Below are 19,125 nucleotides of genomic sequence, written 5' to 3' on the forward strand. Positions count from 1 at the left end.
GGAGCTGTGCAGTCAAAAACATTTTTGAAAAAATGTGAATATGGACCGCATGCTGTGAATCTTAACTTTAAAACTATTTATTTCAAAGTTGTGTAGTCTGGAAGGTTAAACTATTCAAGATTAATTGGAGAACAAGATGGCGTTGAGATTTATCTGGAAAGAGAGACATTTACTTTTTGTCTTATCTGTAATATTTTATCTGTACAAAACATTGCAAAGTCATTGCACGACTTGTTTGACAGCAGTTCACAAGGGTCTGGTGCTCTGGGGTTTGTCAGTCCATTTGCAAACAGAAAACAATGTCAGGGCATTGTTACCGTTTCTGTTGACACCTCTGAGAAGAATGATTGTCTTTCATTTTTCAATTGTTGGTTTTAGATTGGGCCTTTGTGTATTTCATAATGCAGTGTTTCCTTACTTTTTTGGCTCGTATCCCTCCGAACCTTTTTGTCATACTATGCATACTCCCTCACTCATATGTTTTGATGATCGTCAGAAAATAGAAGGCAGCACAACTGATTATTAAATGAAAATCTTAATTTGAACATTTAATTATGATTCATCATCTTCCTTAAAAATAAATGTATTGCCTTGAAAATAAATATCAGATTTTCCTGACCATCGGGCGCTCTTAAAATTCTTAAATTTACTCCCCAAAAATGATAGGGCACCTAATAATGCGAGGTGGCTAATTTATGCACATAGTTCCCAAAAATCTATGGATGTTGCTGTGTGACTTGGATTAGCACTACGCTTGACTGTCTGATGATAAGCGGACGCGCTGCTGGTATATAGGAAAGGCGGATGTAACTAAGGACGGCATGCGTACATTAAAAGGGGAGGTGCGCGTGAAAGAGGACACTAAAAGCACAATTTGGGCAAAACAACTTTGGACCCCTGTAAATGGCACCTATGAAGAGACACACCAATGAAGCACACTTCAAACGTCAATCAGCCGCGAAATAATTTTAAATAAACAAAACCATGGTTCACAAGCGGCGCAAGCAGGAGAATGAGCTTCACCAAGTCAAGAAGACGAAGCTGAGTTTCTGCGGAAATGAGACGAGGCCCGAGATGGAGGACCAAGTCGAGCAATAGATTCACTGTCAAAGAAGAGCTTGGAGAAGCGTCACCATTCAGTTAAATTGAGTTTTTTACGTAGGGGAGAAATAGCCTTATTGAGGAATGTTTTTTCGCCTTTAGGAAATCAGGTAAAAAAAATTATATTTGAGTGAAACATTATAACTTTATCTCAATATTCTCCTCAACCCTTTCTTGTCGTTTCCTACTAGGAAACTCCTTTCCGATTGGCTGACAAGTATGAGTAAAAATATCCATTAATTGCTCAGGCAGGCCAACCTTTCCCCAATGAGTCCTCAATGGGTCAAAATTACTGAATTACTTCAAATGCCTATATGATTTAAAGGAGCGGAAATGAAAGATTACATTGGTCTGCATGGAAAAAAAATCAAAGTACCCCAATTTTTTAGGGCAGTTTCAGATATAGAATCAAAAATATCGAATGAGTTTTTCTCGATATGCTCCCATTTCTCGTGTTTATTTGTTTATAATTTGACTTTGTTTCCAAGTTAAAGAAAACCTTTTAATTTTTTTTAAATTTGTTTTTGAAAATCAGTTTCATACCATTCTAGGCCATATCAAAGCAATATAGGGTAGTTGAGTTTACTTGGCATACAATAAAGAATATAACATTTCACTTTATTATTTGATGAAAGGCTGCACATGGACATTTACTCAGACTTTCAGGTTTTTTATGTGAATGGACAGTTTGTTCATTTACTTCATGCATACAGTGCTGTGAAAAAGTATTTGCCCACTTCCTGATTTCTGTGTTGTTTCATAATTATCACACAAAGATTTTATTTCATCAAACCAATTTTAATATCACATGGAGACAACCCAATGAAATACAAAATGCAATTTCTAAATGCCAATATAGCTGCTTGAACCTAATATTGGGGTTGTTCCACCCTTGGCAGCAGTAACTGAAATCAAGCTTTTGCGATAAATGGTGATGAGTCTTTCACATCACTGCGGAGGAATTTTGGCCCACCCTTGTTCGCAGAATCGCTTCAACTTTGCCATATTGGAGGTGTTTCTAGCATGAATTTGCCCATTTAAGGTGACACCACAGCTTCTCAATTGGATTCAAACCCAGACTTTCACTTGGCCACTCCAAAACCAAAATTTATTTTTTATTTATTTATTTATTTAAAACCATTAAAAGGTGGACTGTCTGGTGTATTTCGGACTCTTGTCGTTGCTGCATGATCGAAGAGCGCAAACTGTTTGTTGGTTGTTCTCCTCCAGGATTTTCTGGTAGACAGCAGAATGCATTGTCCCTTACATCACAGTATGCTGCCACCACCATCCTTCACTGTTGGCATGATGTTCTTTTTATCAATTTCTGTGCGATTTTACCTCAGACATGGCCGCACATCTTCTAAAAAGTTCCGTTTTTGACTCTTCAGTCCACAGAATGTTTTTTCCAAAAGTCTTGTTCTAGGTTCTTTTACAACCTCTTGGATGAGTCCTTGTCACACTCTTGGAGTAATTTTAGCTGGTCGACCACTCCTGGGAATATTTGCCACTGTTCCCAGTTTTCTCCGTTTGTAGTTAATGGCTCTGATAGTGGTTTGCTGAAGCCCCAAAATCCTAGAAATTGCTTTGTAACCTTTTCCAGACTGATAGATTTCAATAACTTTTTTTCTAATTTCTTCCTGGCATGATGTGTTTCTTTCTTGAGATCTTGTAGCCTTCACTTCACTTTTTCTGACAGATTCTATTTATTTTATTTGTTTCTTGATTCAATGTGGTGCTCGGGTTTTGCCTGTGAGATTGAATTGGCCTTCCCAAAACTGTCGTTAGTTAGTTAGTTTTAGATTTAATAAAGAGGGGCAATTCCTTTTTCCTATAGGGTCAGGTAGTTTTGGATATTTTTTTGTGCCTTCATAAATTAAATTGGCATTTAGAAACTGCATCTTTTAATTTCTTTGAGCAGTCCCTGTGTGATATTAAAATTGGGTTGATGAACTCATTCAAGGTTGCAAGCATTCACCGAATGTTCTCCAGATGTCCGCCAACTGTTTTGTTTTTTCTTGTCACAAGGCAATTTCGACAAAATTTCACCCACACCAGTCTTCCTTCACGACATGAACACATTTTGACAGAACTTCCTTCCAACAAGAAAAAAACTAACTGTTGGAAAACGTTGGCCACCTTGAACTGACGGAAACTCAACCGTTGCTATCTTCACCGACACTCACATTCACCCTGCAGTAGGGTGAATGTTTTTTAAAAGATTTTAAATTTTTTTTAAAAATTAAGTCATATAATTAGGTCACACCAGTGGTAGAATAAAAGTTGTGGAATTATTCGTTTTGGTCAATTTTTTTAGAATCCCAAAAACTTAGCATTTGAGTAGGGGTTTGAACACTTTTATTGCAATTATAAATGAGGTACGTAACTGGAGACAACTTTAACTTGATTGTGTGCGGTTTCTCACGTTAACTCCAAATTTACGGTTTAGGTTTGTTTTCTCTTAGAAGCTCCTCGATACAGTAGCATGAACCAATAGCTGATCCTTACTGTAGTGATTTGTGAACCATACTGGTTGCTTTCTGTACATTTACAAAAATAGTTACAATGATGATGATTTCCAGGAATTTATTGGTGATGGTTTCCTAAATGAGTGAGGTAAAAAATAGTGTATTACTTGGTTGCAACCAGCAGAGATTCTCCATCAACTTGTTTGTGTTCTAGAAAAGAATGTCTCATGTCATATTGAGTTATATCCACCCAGACTTCCACTTTGGAAACCAGGGAGCAATATTGTTTAATGCAACGCGGATATGGAAATAGGAGTCCAGAACATTCAAAAAAGCAATACCACATCCGATGCGAGAAAAATATATAAATGGATGATCAACACGTTTCCCCAAGGTAAAACTAAAACACCCTCAGACAGTTTATTGGATTATTGCACTGTTGTCTTCTTTGACTCCATGCCGTTTGTAGGCAGCGGCACACGTCATGTCATGATTATGTATTTAGTGCTACCATTATTGCATGAATTGTACTGTTAAAGGAAAAATGTTGAGCATCTCTCTGCTTCCCCCCCCCCCCCCCCCATTTCAGACCCTATAAAGACAGCCCAAGGCTCCCTGTCTCTGAAGGCCTACAGACTCACTCCTAAGCTCATGGAGATCTGCAAAGAGAAAGATTTCACACCTGAAGGGTTTGTAGCTCAATGTAAATACGTCATATACTGTACATCAAGTGCCCAACCAGTCGATCACATTCGACTTGTGGACTAAAGATGAATACCGAGGTTGATTGACTTTTGACTTGAATTCCTGATGCAAAAGTCCCCTTTGGGATGGACATACCTTGGGGTCATAGACATAAATTTAACCTAAGACACAAGTGGGATCCCAATTAGTCCAGAGTCAAGTGACATTAATTTATATAGCCCTGAATAACTCAAAGGGCTTCACATGCCCACAGTTGACAAACATTAACGACATCCCTTGACATTAACGCCCAGAAGGGCAAGGAAAAACCCAAAACAATCCCATCTGGTGAAAAATGAGAAACCTTCGAGGGGCCTCCAGTATGACCAGGCTGCAATGGATGCTGAGTGGCCAACATTTGACATGATGTAGTACAATACAATGTTAATTAGAATGGTATAAAAGTCAATTTAACAAGATGAAAAGGCGACAGGGAGATTCCTTCTAAACCCGGCCCACTTGGTCAATGAAGAAATCTTCATAGCAACGCCTCTGAGTGGTCGACCCAGCTCTTGTACAGCTCAGTCTGGGCAAATCATGTCCATATCGATCGGAGCAGAATCTGTACAGCGGCATCCAATTGGGTCGTCACCACCTCGCCCCCGCGGATCAGAGAGGAGGGGGAAGGATAAACAGAGGAAGCGGCAGTATAATTAGGCCAACATATAGTTCAACAAAATGCAAGAGTATAGAAATGAGTCTTAAATTGGGTTTAAAACATTTCAACTGAGGTAGCTGCTCAAATTACTGTGGGAAGGGCATTCCAGAGCACTTGAGGCCGAATAGAAAACGCTCTAGAAACTGCGGCCGTCTTTTTGGCTCTCAGAATCGCTAAAAAGAATGAAGAGTTCGAGGCAGAATGTACGGTGTCACTAAATTAACAAGATAGGAAGGTGCTAAGTCGAAGTAAGTAGCAAAACCTTGAAATCACATCTCAAAATGGACCAGAAGCCAATGCAAGTTGGCTAGTATCAGGGTAATGTGATCGAACTTCCTCATCCTTGTCAGGAGTCTAGCTGCAGCCCTTTGTACCAACTGCAAGCTGGACATGGGAAGACCAGAGAGTAATGTGTTGCAATAATCGAGGTGAGACGTAACAAATGCATGAATTATGATTTCTGCCTCACTAGGAGATAGAATGGGACCTATCTTAGCAATAGTGCAAAGGTGAAAAGAGAGAGCATTGAATCAAATACAACACAGAGATTTTTTTGTTGATTCACTCTGAATAATGGTACATTTATCGAGGCTGAGAGTAGTGTCCTTGAATATGTGCCAATGCCAAGCAGGGCCAATAATCACCTTCTTTTATTGGGGTTAAGAAGCAAAACATTAAGTCATCCATTGTTTTATCTCAGCAAGTCACTCTTTGAGATTATAGCAGATGCGCGGGTTAGTTATTTCCAACGACATACTGTATATAGTTGGGTATCATCAGCATAACAGTGAAACCTATTATTTACATATGATGTCACCGAGCGGAAGCATATAGAATGAAAGGGCCATGTGCTAATGCTTGTGGGACTCCACATGTAACATTACAAAACTCAGAAGTCGTTTTACCATAAATTACATGGTGCGTCCTCTCTGAGAGGTAAGAACTAAACCAGGAAAGAGTGGAGCCTGAAATACCCACATACGTTCTGAGGCGTTCTCATAGTATCTTATGATCGATGGTTTCAAAGGCAGTGCTAAGATCGAGTAATAATAATATTGATGAGGTATCGGAGTCCATGGCTAGGAGAAGATCATTGATCACATTGATCGCCGTTTCAGGAGGATGGTGGGCCTTAAACCCTGACTGAAACGGTTCAAATTGATTATTAGTGGCCATGTTATCATTAAGCTGTTGCGGTATGACTTTTTCAAGAATATTCTAAATAAACGGGAGATTTGAAACAGGCCGATCATTACAGAAACTCTGGCTTGAGGTTTGGTCGCTTAAGAAGGGTTCGAATAACAGCAGTCTTAAACACTGCTCGTAAAATGCTAGAGGATACTGATATATTAATAATATTTAAGATGGACGGTCCCAAGATCATAAACAGATCTTCAACAAGTTTGCCAGGAAGCGGGTCAAGCACCCAAGTTGTCTGTTTTGCTGCACGAAACAGTTTTGTAAGACTTTCAAGAGATACCTTTTTGAAAGTGAGAAAAAGTTTTCAGACAACTGTTTGCCTTAATACGCCCCTTAACATCATTATTGCAGATTTTGACTGTTTTTTTTGGGGATGGTGTCTTTAATCTCGTCCCTAATGAGCTGAATCTAATAAGTAAAAAAAATGCATAGAGTCGTGAGCTGAATGGGGCCACCTATTGGAGATTGGCTGCTGTTGCATTAGCAATGCCACTATATCAAATAAGTACAGTAAGTATTCCCACCTACGGACTTCTGTCAAATGGAAATTCCCTCACCCGGAATAAAAAACCTATGCATTAAAATTCCAACTACAATATTATATTAATAATCGATTCATAACAACAGAAGGTCCGGAAGCCATACGGAACGCAGTCGCGCTAACTCAAGCAAGTCCCACTCGGTCCTACGGATTAACTGTGTCCGCGCCGCTATTTACTCTCATTGGATCCAAAACTGTGACATGGAGGTGACTCTTTTGGCATGAGTTTTACTGGAATCGCGAAGGATTTTTTATTTAATTCATCTACAGTGACATCCTGTAGATTGTGGCATCCAAACGAAGAGGAACAGTAATGACTGTGGAAGAGAGAGTGGAATGCAATCTGATTACCTGCTCAGAGTAAATTGCTTGTGGCTTGACGAACAGTCGAGTAAACGAACGTTTCCTGGAATGCTTTACCTGTTATCGTGGTAAAAAACTTCCGCTAACTGGACTGCTAATTAGTGAGAAGGTGAGTTTTATAGCACTAACTATGGGCATCAAGGACTTCGAAACGTCACGTGGCTGGCTTCAAAAGTTCGTTGCACAACATCAGCTGAGTAACGCTCTCTTGTGTGGTGATCGGCGGAAGGTCAAGTGAGAGACAGTGAGTCAGTGGAAAGAAAAGCTACCAGGTATGTTACTAGTCTCATTTTGTAGCAAATATAGTACATATTTCATTTTATTTCTTATTGATGTTGATTGTTCTTGAAATATAATTACTTTTGGCTAAAACAAGTGCTCTTTATTTCAGCAAGCAATTGCACCATGCCTGATGGAAGACATCAAGTTTAATCACACGCTATTTGCGCTCAAGTTTCCTACCTAATTCTTTGAGAGTGCACTTTCATCAGTAAATCATGGAGTAAGCCTCCTATGTGTTTTAAGACTTAATGGTGCAACCGTGTCGAGCGCATTTAACAGAACAGCATTGAAATTGTTCATGACATAATCAATCAAACCCTTATAAGAAGAAAAGGAAGCAGTTGCCAGAGGCAGTAGCTCAGAGAGCGAAGTTGTGGTTAAAGAGCTAATAGCTTTGATTGTGGTCATGATCATGGCCTTGACTAAGACTTCAAATTTTATCAAGTAATGGTCAGATATAGCACTGGTATACGGTAGTACCATTACATTTGAGGTTGCTAGCCAAGTACCAAATGTCTAGTGTTACCATTTTTTATGGGTCGCTTTGTCTATTATCTGCATGAAACCAAAAGTATCAACTGTCTGAAACGCCACGGTAAGTGGTTCCGTCAGGATATTCATATGAATATTAAAGTCACCCATTATTAGTATATTATCTCCATGAGTCACCAAGCCAGCCATAAATGCAGAAAATTAATCTAGATAGCCAGTGTATGGGCCAGGACGACAATAAATCACTGAAAGATAAAACTGCAACGAAGCTGTCGATCCCATAACAAGAACTTAAAACGTTTTAAAGGCGTTATTTGAGCAAGGACTAAATTTGAGAGCAGATTCGGAAATAAGGGCTACATCCCCACCCTTTTTTACGAGGACGTGCTACTTGTGAACTCACAAAGGGGCTTCATTTAGTGGTTAAAAACGTATTAGGTTTTAACCACGTCTTGTAAAGACCAATCATGTTAAGCTTCAGAATCAGAATTATCTTTATTGGCCAAGTATGTAGAACACACAAGGAATTTGTCTCCGGTATAACACGCTGCATTAGTATCATCGTAAACAAATCATTGAACCATTTTAGAGTAACCAGTAGCAGTATTTGTAGTACAAGAAGAGTGACTACGTCAGTGACTGTTTAAGGAGTTAATGGCTAGAGGGAAGAAGCTGTTTAAGTGTCTACTGGATTTGGTGCGCATGGATCTGTAGCGTCTGCCTGAGGGGAGTAGCTGGAAAAGGTGGTGGGCAGGGTGCGGGGGATCCAGGAGGATTTTCCGTGCCCTTGTCTCGATTCTTGCAGTGTGCAAGTCCTCAAGAGTGGGTAGGGCGGTGCCAACGATTTTTTCCGCCGTCCTAACTGTCCGTTGAAGTCGGATTTTGTCCTTTTTTGTGGCGGCCCCAAACCAAACCGTGATGGAAGAACACAGGATTGATTCGATGACTGCCGTGTAGAACTGTCATAGCACCTCCTGTGGCAGGCCATGCTTCCTCAGCAGCCTCAGGAAGTACATCCTCTGCCGGGCCCTTTTCAGGATGGAGATGGTGTTGACTTCCCACTTCATGTCCTGGGAGACTGTGATTCCCAGGAACTTGAAGGTCTCGACGGTTGACACAGGGCAGTTGGATAGTGTGAGGGGCAACTGTGGAGAAGAATGTTTCCTGAAGTCCACGATCATCTCTACAGTCTTGAGCGTGTTCAGCCCGAGGTTGTGTCGGCTGCACCAGAGCTCCAGCTGCTCCACTTGTTGGCGGTACGCAGACTCGTCGCCGTCTTTGATGAGACCGATGACCGTGGTGTCGTCTGCGAACTTTATGAGTTATCATCTCTAATGAGGTCATTAACTCAGAGGGCTTTCAAAGAGAGAGATCTAATATTCATAACGCAGAGTTTCAATAGGGTAGGTTGATCTGAGCTCTTCAATATTACCGGGATCTTAACTCATTGAATACCACCCCTTTTCACTGGAGCAACCCCCTCAATCCCTCACATTTTACTGAATTTTGACTGATTTGCAAGGCCCACAGAATTTTCTGTTCTATGGCTATATATACATGCAACCCGTCAAAAGAAAGGTGAGACTCTCTTCTTCCAGCAGAAAAAAAAGTTTGTTTCTATCTTTCTCCGTTCGTTGGCAATCAGCATTAGAAAACTGCTAAGTTTGATGGAAAAGGCCGATTTTCTCCAGAAATCCAGAAAAAATGAGCTTTTTGTAAAAGCATGCATTTCAAGCATCATTTCAAGTTTTACACTATTTTTTGCTTTTGTGGCAGCTCAAATACCTCAATAATGTGTTCCTCCTACAAAAGAACATTACAAATAATGTTTTTGTAGCAAAATAATTTATTTGCACACAACAAAACTATTGAACTATGAACAAAAGTGCAGCTGTAGAGAAGATGGTTTTTGGCTTCCATCCAGTTTGTCACCATCGATTCATCCCACCACGTCCAGATGCACGACCTATAAATTATAGAAACATAAAAAGTTGCAAATATATCTTGCTGCAGAGTGAGGTACAATAATTTTATTTACCTTTCTTTCCACCACCAAAGCGAGGAGTCGTCATCTTTTGGCTTCTGGTTGGACAATCTGTAATGTATAGAAGTATGTACAATTACCACACTTTTATTTTTCTATTTTTTTTATTGTTGCTTTCCACTTACATTTCAACATCTCTCACACACACACATACATGCTCGCACACTGCTATTTACACCATTCATTCCACGTTGCTCAGCATCCAATTTGAAATGAAATGGAATATGAATTTAACACTAGTGGTTTTAGCAGAGCTGAGCGGACCAAATGTGTCCTGTTTTTTTTTTTTTTTTTAAACCTGTGCCGACATGCAAGTCAGCGCATATTTTCATCCACATCTACGAGACGCATCAACCGTACATAAATGATGAGTGTTACTGGCAACTTCATAGTATAGCGAGGAATGTAGCGGTGCATAAAAGTGACTGAGGAGGCATAAGAAGTGATGAAGTTTTGAATGGGAACTTGCAAGCTAGTCAGCAGTTACCTCCTCGTTCCAGCGGCTCTGGCGAGGACTCTCAGCTGCTTTCCGTTATGTCCGAAGGCACATATTCGTCCGACATCGGGATCCAAATCGCTCTCCAATTCATCGTTTTCGCCGTCGTCTTTACGAGACGATTCCAACGAATCGCTGACGTGTGCCCGGCATCGGCCATGCGAAGCAATGCAGCCTCTTTGCCGTCATCGCTGGAAGTCGCCGGGGAGACGATTTGTGGGCGATGTGGGGCATCGGGAGGCACAAAATGCTCTGCCAAGCGATGATCGCGGACGTGGAGCAAGTTCATCTTCATCAGATGAACTCGAAACTCGGCGTGAGTTTTGCGGGCTGCATGTAGCACGTCATGTTTGTGCAGGCCGACGTTCGTTTGACGGGTGCCGCTTTCGATTAGTGACCGAAGCGTCATTTTCTCTTCCACACAAACACCATCTCCTTGTTGTTTTGTTTCGAGGACGCTTTTATACTGAAAAAAAATCATTTTTAGTTAGTTATTTCCTTTTCTCCATCGTTGCTCGTTGCTAATGTTCCAATCCACTATCCACATACGCCCCTCCTTCACTGTACGCCCTTTCTACTACTTCTGCGGCGTGATCCTGGTTGATTTTTGCACCACTGCCACCCGATGGCCATTTTTTTGCTATTTAACATTGCCGTCAAGCCTAATCCTGTGGTGAGAAGTTGCATCGGACTCTCTTGCACCCTCCCCCATGAAAACGCGTGATTGACGTATTAATACGTCATGGGGAGGGAACGGCTATGCGCTAATTGACGTATTTATACGTCAAAGGGTGTAAATGAGTTCATCGCAGTACAGTTGCAAGAACAAGTTATGTGGAATTACCTGGATTTTTGCATAAATTGGTCATAAAATGTTTTCTGCCCTTCATTTAAGTCACAACAATAGACAAACACAGTCTGCTTGAACTAATACCACACCAATAATTATGTTCATGATTTTTTTATTGAACACCATGTAAACATTCACAGTGCGGTGTGGAAAAAGTATGTCAATCCTTAGACCAGGGGTTGGCAACCCAAAATGTTGAAAGAGCCATCTTGGACCAAAAGAAACAAAAAAACAAATATGTCTGGAGCCGCAAAAAATAAAAAGCCTTATAATGAAGGCAACACATGCTGTATGTATGTATCTATATAAGCTATATTAGCCTGCTATCAACATGACTAAGTTGGCTACAAATACACAACAAGCATTTAAGTTTTTTCCCCCCTGCAGTTCATCCTGTTGAGGAGGGGTGCTCAAACTTTTTTGACGGAAGATCTACTTTTCGAAAAACCAACCTCCTGCGATCGACCCGTTACTGCATACCCACACACTTACACACGCATTCCGTAATGAGCAACAGCCATAACGGCCGCTAAAATGAACGAGGCACGGGATGCACTTTCGCAGTGTGCTAACTATCGTAGCTCACGTGTACCGTTTAAAAATGCTTCTCTTGGCCGCCCAGATTCCCATTCTTAGCAGGTAACCTCGGTGAATTGTACATGAAAGGCAGCTGGGGGTTTTTTTTGTTTTGTTTTTTATAACAGCCCCCTGACTGACATCCCGCCCTGCTAATAGAAATGTGTGTCGCCCTGCTAATAGAAATGTGTGTCGCAGGCGATGACGCAAATATTCGTTGACGAAATGTTTAATCGACATTTAATCTTTATTCGACACATTTTTACAGCATCGGAAAATGTTAATAATGTTTGTGTCATGTTTGTCCTCTGACAGAAACCATATTAAAACAAAAGAAATATATTTCCCATCTTTTTCAATTTTCAAACATTTTTGAAAAAGCTCTAGGGAGCAACTAGGGGCGCAAAAGAGCCGTGTGTTGCGAACCCCCGCCTTAGACTAATGAACAAATAGGAGTCAGAACTCAGCAACCTGGAGTCTAATCAATGAGATGGGATTGAAGGTGTTGGGTAAAGCTTCCCTGCTCTATAAAAAAAAAAAACACCAGTTTGGAGTTTGCTATTTTCAAGATGCATCGTCTGATGTGAACCATGCCTTGCACAAAAGAGCTCTCAGAAGACCTAAGATTAAGGACTGTTGACATGCATAAAGCTGGGAATACAAAAGTATCTCTAAAAGCCTTGATGTCCATCAGTGCACGGTAAGACAAATTGTCTAGAAATGGAAAATTCTTGCTTGGCTCTCGACGAAGGCGGACGCTTTTGCTTTCTGCCCCTGTCCCCACCCTTCCCTGCTCGCAACTCAGTCCATGTGCTGTCTTTGTCTGACTTTACTAGCCTCCTGTTGTATTTTCATCCTAAAAACAAACGTGGAATTGGTTGGCTGGTCTCTCGATGCCATCGACAAAATTTTCTCGACGAGAAGAGCAGGCAGTGAGGAGCCTACTTGCCCCTCGGGGACTTCTGCTGCTGGGTACACCCTAGATCCTTGGAGGAAGCGGAGAATGGTGTGCCTGTCAACACTGTCCGTTGAGGATGTGGATGACATCTACATGATCGGCCTTCCGATAACAGGTGTGCTGCTGTTTGGTGTTAGCAGTTTCCTGATCCATCGCAAAATTCAACCGACGGGAGTGGCATTATTGGAAGTGAAGAGGCTGCCGGTCTAAGGATGGCTTAGTGCGGATGTCCAACACTCAGACTCAGACTGTGCTCAACCACAAACTGTTGCGGTTTTGGAGCGTCTCTGCAAGATGGTCAAGAACTTGGAGAAACTGGAATCCGTGCTCAAATATTGACAGAAATCACAGATTTGGCTGATCGACGCCACGAAAGAGACATAAGCCACGGACTCAAGGCTGTCTTAAATTCTTGGGCAGCCTGCTACCAAAACAACATCTGCTATCTCGACCTTCCCCTGATGAAAGTATGCACGGAAGCTAGTCCCCCACCATCACCCCTTCCCTCATGCACTCCCTTGTATTACCATCTTCATTGTTTATGTCTTGTGACCTGTTGTAACTGTCATATGCTTGTGCAGGAGTTTTTTGACTAACTCAAATTATCCTCAAAATGAGGATTGTTCGAGCATGGTTTTTTTTCTCCCCCTCTTGCTCCCTTGTGGTTTCTTTCTGACTTCCGGGTTGAGTGAACGCTGGCGCGTTTGGCTGCCGCTGCTCAACCAGTATTGTTTTGTGTTTTTTGTTATTGTAAAGTGTCCTTGGGTGTCTTGAAAGGCGCTTATAAATAAAATGTATTATTATTATTATTATTATTATTATTATAAAATGTTCATCACTGTTGCTAATCTAGAAGTGTCCGTCCTCGAAAGATGACTGCAAGAGCACAGCGCAGAATGCTCAGAAGTGAAGAAGAATCCTAGAGTGTCAGCTAAAGACAAACATCTCTGGCACATGCCAACATCTCTGTGGACAACTCCACAATACGCAAAACAATGAACAAGAATGGAGTTCATGGAAGGACACCACGTAGGAAGCCACTGCTGTCCAAAAAACATTGCTGCACATTTGAAGTTCGCAAAAGATCACCTGGATGTTCCACAGCACTACTGGCAAAATAATCTGTGAACAGGTGAAACCAAAGTTGTGTTTATTGGACAGAACACGCAACACTAAAGGAGAAAAAAGGCACAGCACACAAACATCAAAACCTCATCCCAACTGTGAAGTATGGTGGAGGCGGCATCATGGTTTGGGGCCACTGTGTTACCTCAGGGCCGGGACAGATTGCTATTATTGAAGGTAAAATACATTCCCAAGTTTACCTAGACATTTTGCAGAAGACCTTAATGCCATCTGTCCACCAATTGAAGTTCAACAGAAGATGAGTGATGCAACAGGACAATGACCCAAAACTAGAAGTAAATCAACAGAATAAAATACGCCTTCTGGATTGGCCCAGTCAGAATGGATGATCCCAAGAGAGTGACTTACACCAGACATCCCAAGAACATTGCTGAACTCAAATAGTTTTGGAAAGAGGAATGGTCCAAAATTCTTCCTGACCGTTGTGCAGGTCTGATCTGCAACTACAGGAAATATTTGATTCAGGTTGTTGTTGCCAAAGGAGGGTCAACCAGTTATTAGATCCAACGGTTCACTTACCACTTATGGTGAATGTTTACATGGTCTGTTCAGTAAAAATATACAAGAGCATAGTTTTTTGTGTGGTATTTGTTCAAGCAGACTGTGTCCATTGTTGTGACTTAGATGATCAGAACACATTTTATGACCAATTTATGCAGAAATCCAGGTAATTCCAAAGGTTCACGAACTTTTTATTGCAACTGTATGAACAAGATTGCGTTTTCTGGGTCCCGTATTGTTCGTCAATTGGTGTGACGGGAGGTTGCAAATGTTATTATCTCTAATATGTATTATCTCAAAAATAATATCTCTTGAATACTTACTTTGGAAGCAGACACTGTATCTTCAATATGACCAAACGACATATAATGCCAAAACTTGTCTAGTAGCACCAACTCAGTAGAAAGCAGTATACGACAGTCTATAGTCAGTATACAGTGCAGCAATAGGTAGTGTATCACGATGTTGAATGTGACCATCTAATCTATGTAAAAAAATGAACTATGTTGTTAAAGTCTCGCATAGGGCTTGTTGGCTCTAGCCCTACAGACTCCACACCTGTCCTTACAGGCTCGCTAATAACCTGCAACCTGGGCTACTCTAATGTGGATTGTCGTGGAAAGCTCAAACAGTAATCTTTGTTCCTAGAAAGAGTGATGGTGCCTTCCTGATTAAGGTGAAGGCCATCCAACCTCAGCAGGTCAGGTCGGCCCCAGAAAGTGGGCCAGTTATCTACAAACTCAAGTCCCTGTTCACTACAAAACCTAGCCAGCCACAGATTAAGTGAGAATAATCTGCTCAACCTCTCATTGCCTCTTCCAGGCAAGGGGCCAGAGACAATTACTTGATGCCGACTTATCTTTCTGGCGAGATCACGAGGCTATGTTCTTCTTTATGATCTCTGATTGTCTTATCCTAGTGTCATTGGAGCCAACGTGTATCACTATGTCAGAGTAGCTAGTGTTGTTAGCTTCTCGCTGGTGTGTAGGTCTGTTGCGTGTCGGCTCCCGAAGGCAGGGGTGTCCAAAGTCGGTCCTCAAGGGCTGCTGTCCTGCCTGTTTTCTAGCTCTCCCAGGAGCGAAACACCTTATTCAAATAATCAAGATCGTTCTAATGCTGCTTCAGAGCTGGCTGATGAGCTGATCATCTGAATCAGGTGTGTTGCAGCCCAGAGAGCTGGAAAACAGGCAGGACAGTGGCCCTCCAGGCCCGGAGCTGGACGTGCCTGCCCTAAGGTTAGCTTCAATGTCAGGGGCTCTGGATCCAGGAATACACTCTACTCTTTCTGGGTTTTTAAACTTTTAAACTTGATGAAACTGAAGAAAGAGTGGCAAACATGGGGAGAAAGGATTCAAGCAGGAAGAATACTGCGGAAGAACCTGTAATAACGTGAATAAGGGGGAACAGCACTCGAACACTGAATGCTGAGGTTAATGCTAACCCTAAACCTAACGAAGTTATGGGCCCTGGTTAAAGTTTTGGAGGAGATACGGGACGTTTGTAAGGACATGAAACAACAATAGAATGACATTAAATGCGAGCTGGCAAATCTTCATCACATAATTGCCGAAGCGGAAAGTAGAGTTTGGGTTATGGAAGATTTACTTTGGGTAGGGGGCCATATAGATGGAAGTTGAATTCCTCTTCTCAATGTCTATGCAACACCTAGTAGAAATTTAGATTTTTTTTTCACCCTTGAAAATTACAGGTTTTTGTGAGAACAAAATCTGAAGGCCTTTTGTAAATGGACAAAAGATGATCATGCTCCTGTATATTTATTTATGCATTGACTTGGACCTTATGGCAATGTCCAAACTTACCGTATTTTCATGACGATAAGGCGCCATTAAAAGTCTTAAATTTTCTCCAAAATGGACAGGACGTCTTATAATGCGGAGCGGAGCGTCAAGTGTATGAGCCGAGTTCCAAAGCATGACTGAGAGTGCTTCTGGCCGACACGCTGTTTATATAGAGAAAAGGCAGAGTGAGTGACGACAGGCATGTGGAAGTCCGCCAATGAGTGAAGGGTGGGCGTGTAAGAGGACACTAAAGGCACGTCCCTAGCAGGTACTAGTCGCCAATGAAAGAAGGGTGGGCGTGTAAGAGGACGCTAAAGGCACGCCCCTAGCAGGTACCAGTCGCCAATGAGTGAAGGGTGGGCGTGTAAGAGGACGCTAAAGGCACGCCCCTAGCAGGTACCAGTCGCCAATGAGTGAAGGGTGAGCGTGTAAGAGGTGAAGAGAAAAACGTGAGTACATTGTAAAATGGCTAAATAAAGTACAACCGAACTCAGTTTTGCTTCCGTTGCCTTTTTAAAAACGTGTTTTTAGCATGCGTGCATGCATATGCCGTATGTTTAAGCTGGCGTATGTTTTACCATGCCTGGCTGCGCCCAATAATACAGTTTGTTTTGTGTATGTGTCAAACACAGAAATAGCAGCCATTACTGAGACTGCGCCCAACAATACGGTGCGCCGAATGGTCGTGAAAATACGGTAATTGAAATTGGGTTTGTACTAATACTTCTCAAGTGTCTTATGTGTCTAATGAGATATGAATGATAAACCAAGCAACACACCCTAAGTTGGAAGTCAAGGAAGTTAAACAATTGTCGCGTCTAATTATGACACAAACAGCATGCTGCTTTTTATTTTTTTTTTTTCATTCGTTAATTGTGCAGTTCAAAAACAATCCATATTAGTTGTGTCCCTTACAAATTTGTGAAGAAAGCGCCTAAGCCTGGTTGCACGTGTCAAGATCGATGAAAATTTGGAGTTGCATGGAACAGCCCAAGACCTCAAAAAAGTATCTTGGAGCCATATGCTAAACCGCGATTTTGAATTTTCTTTCAAGTTTGGCCCTCTTCTTTGGCCTATTGTAGAAGTCATTAGTTAAAGAACTATCCTCCCAAGACATTTAATCAGTTTGTCTTGAAACTATGGGTGTTTTATCTCAAGATGTTGAAGATATAAAGTAAAAGAAAAGCATTTTATTTTATTTAACATTCTTGCCTTGGCGACGTGCTGTCTTAATATTTGTGGAAAACAAGCCTATTTTGATGGTCTTAACATTCGTGAAAACATATTTGCACACGCATCACAGTTAAAAAAATAATCACAATTTTATAAATTTATTGTTCATCTATCCATGCAGTTTAAAAAATGTTTCACCAAGATGCACAGAAAGTTGGAGGCACATGTAATAGCCCGATACGGTACCTGCAAAAAGCCCTCCTCTAAACTTAAAAGGGATATTTGTGATTTCCTTTCAGATTTTGCCCCATTTTCTGTCGTTTATAGAGGCCATATTTGATCAAAGGCATGTATTTTAATGTACCGTGATTTCCGGACTATCGAGCACATATAAGCACTATAAGCCGCACCCACTACATTTTTAAAGGAAAAAACTTTTTGTACACATACAAGCTGCACCTGTCTATAAACCGCAAGTGCCCATATTGTAACATGAGATATTTGCAAAGAAAGACGGTACACAGAAAGAGGTTTCATAACATAACCTTAACTTTTCCTTCCAAATAACGCGGCAGCAGGACGGCAGTCAAACAGCACTCACACGGCTGGTTAAAAAAAAAAAGAAGGCACCATTCCCTATGGAGTAAGTAATGCTTTGTTTTAAAATGAAAAAATCCTCGCTTGCCATCACACTCGGTCAACCATTCCTTCATTAGATTTTCTACCATCCACGCTTTTGTGTCAACTTTCACGACAATGTCTTTTGGGAGGTTTTCTTTTGGCATATCTAACCAGGTGAACAATACTATGACTGTTGTCGTGAATGCTGCCTCGTTTAATAAATGGAGGTCTGTCACTTTTAAAGCGAGAGTTGGATAATCTTGTGGGAAATCTCGTGAGAGTTGGACCATGAAGTGGTGAGACGAATCCTGAGCTGTGCTTATTCAGGCCTGATGTATCTGCAATCGGCATTGTAACCCGGCTGATATTTAGAGGAAAATATCGTAATTTGGGAGTTTGAACAGTGGCGTATGGTGGGTCGTATGAACAACCGGGAAGCAGGGGAGATTAGTTGTTTTCCGCATGTTTCGAGCACATAAAATATGCCTGAAAATGCTCACAAGCCACTACTGTTGTCTATTTTGTATACTTTTCTATTAGTTAGTCCCATTTGACATATCTCAGTCTCTTATTTTATTCATGCTGTACATTTTCTATGTTCAGTCGGGAATAAAGCCTTCATAAAAATTTAGTGTTCGGTCTATGTTCAGTCGGGAATAAAGCCTTCATAAAAATTTAGTGTTCGGTCAAGTCTGTCATTGACCCAGCCACACTGCTTTCGGATTGCAGTCCAGCTCAAAACACAGGTGAAATGCGCCCTCTCATGGCCGGTTGTTTTTACTGTGACTCATGATAGCGTGCCATTGTTACCTTTTCTGCTCGAGCGCTTCCTGGCGGCCGTTGGAAAAATCGTTAAACAGGCCGCATCATTGAATAAACCGCAGGGTTGAAAGCGTGACCAAAGTAGCGGCTTATAGTCCAGAAATTACGGGACTTCATTTTCGAAAAAATGCTAATTCCAATATGCCAATACAGTGAAACTCCTCTACAACGAAATCATGTTTGCAGCAAGAAATTTTCACAGCAGGGGGGTTTTCACTGTAGCAAATTCGATCTCAGATGTAAACACACACACACACACACACACACACACACACACACACACACACACG

At 41.3% G+C, this 19,125-nt stretch overlaps 1 protein-coding gene, 1 long non-coding RNA gene and 1 pseudogene across 3 annotated transcripts in view; 1 reads left to right on the forward strand and 2 right to left on the reverse strand.

Annotated features, from left to right (window-relative positions):
- Window positions 1–19,125, forward strand: part of LOC147203316 (eukaryotic translation initiation factor 3 subunit H) — a 109,584-nt gene that overhangs the window by 60,514 nt on the left and 29,945 nt on the right. For both annotated transcript variants that reach the window (XM_086114407.1, XM_086114408.1), the window contains one exon: window positions 4,159–4,258. In XM_086114407.1, coding sequence (XP_085970533.1) covers window positions 4,159–4,258 — 100 coding nt within the window. The remainder of the gene's footprint in view (window positions 1–4,158; window positions 4,259–19,125) is intronic.
- Window positions 7,458–9,233, reverse strand: LOC147203317 (uncharacterized; annotated as a pseudogene).
- Window positions 9,738–10,676, reverse strand: LOC147203318 (uncharacterized). Its single transcript, XR_015101219.1, has 3 exons — window positions 10,381–10,676; window positions 9,888–9,944; window positions 9,738–9,815 (listed from the first exon to the last, which is right to left on the reverse strand). It is a non-coding gene; the product is annotated as an uncharacterized LOC147203318 (long non-coding RNA).

The sequence above is a fragment of the Hippocampus guttulatus genome, chromosome 6 (assembly GCF_054856545.1).
Source record: "Hippocampus guttulatus isolate MCC_2025c chromosome 6, RoL_Hgut_1.0, whole genome shotgun sequence".
NCBI classification, from domain to species: domain Eukaryota; kingdom Metazoa; phylum Chordata; class Actinopteri; order Syngnathiformes; family Syngnathidae; genus Hippocampus; species Hippocampus guttulatus.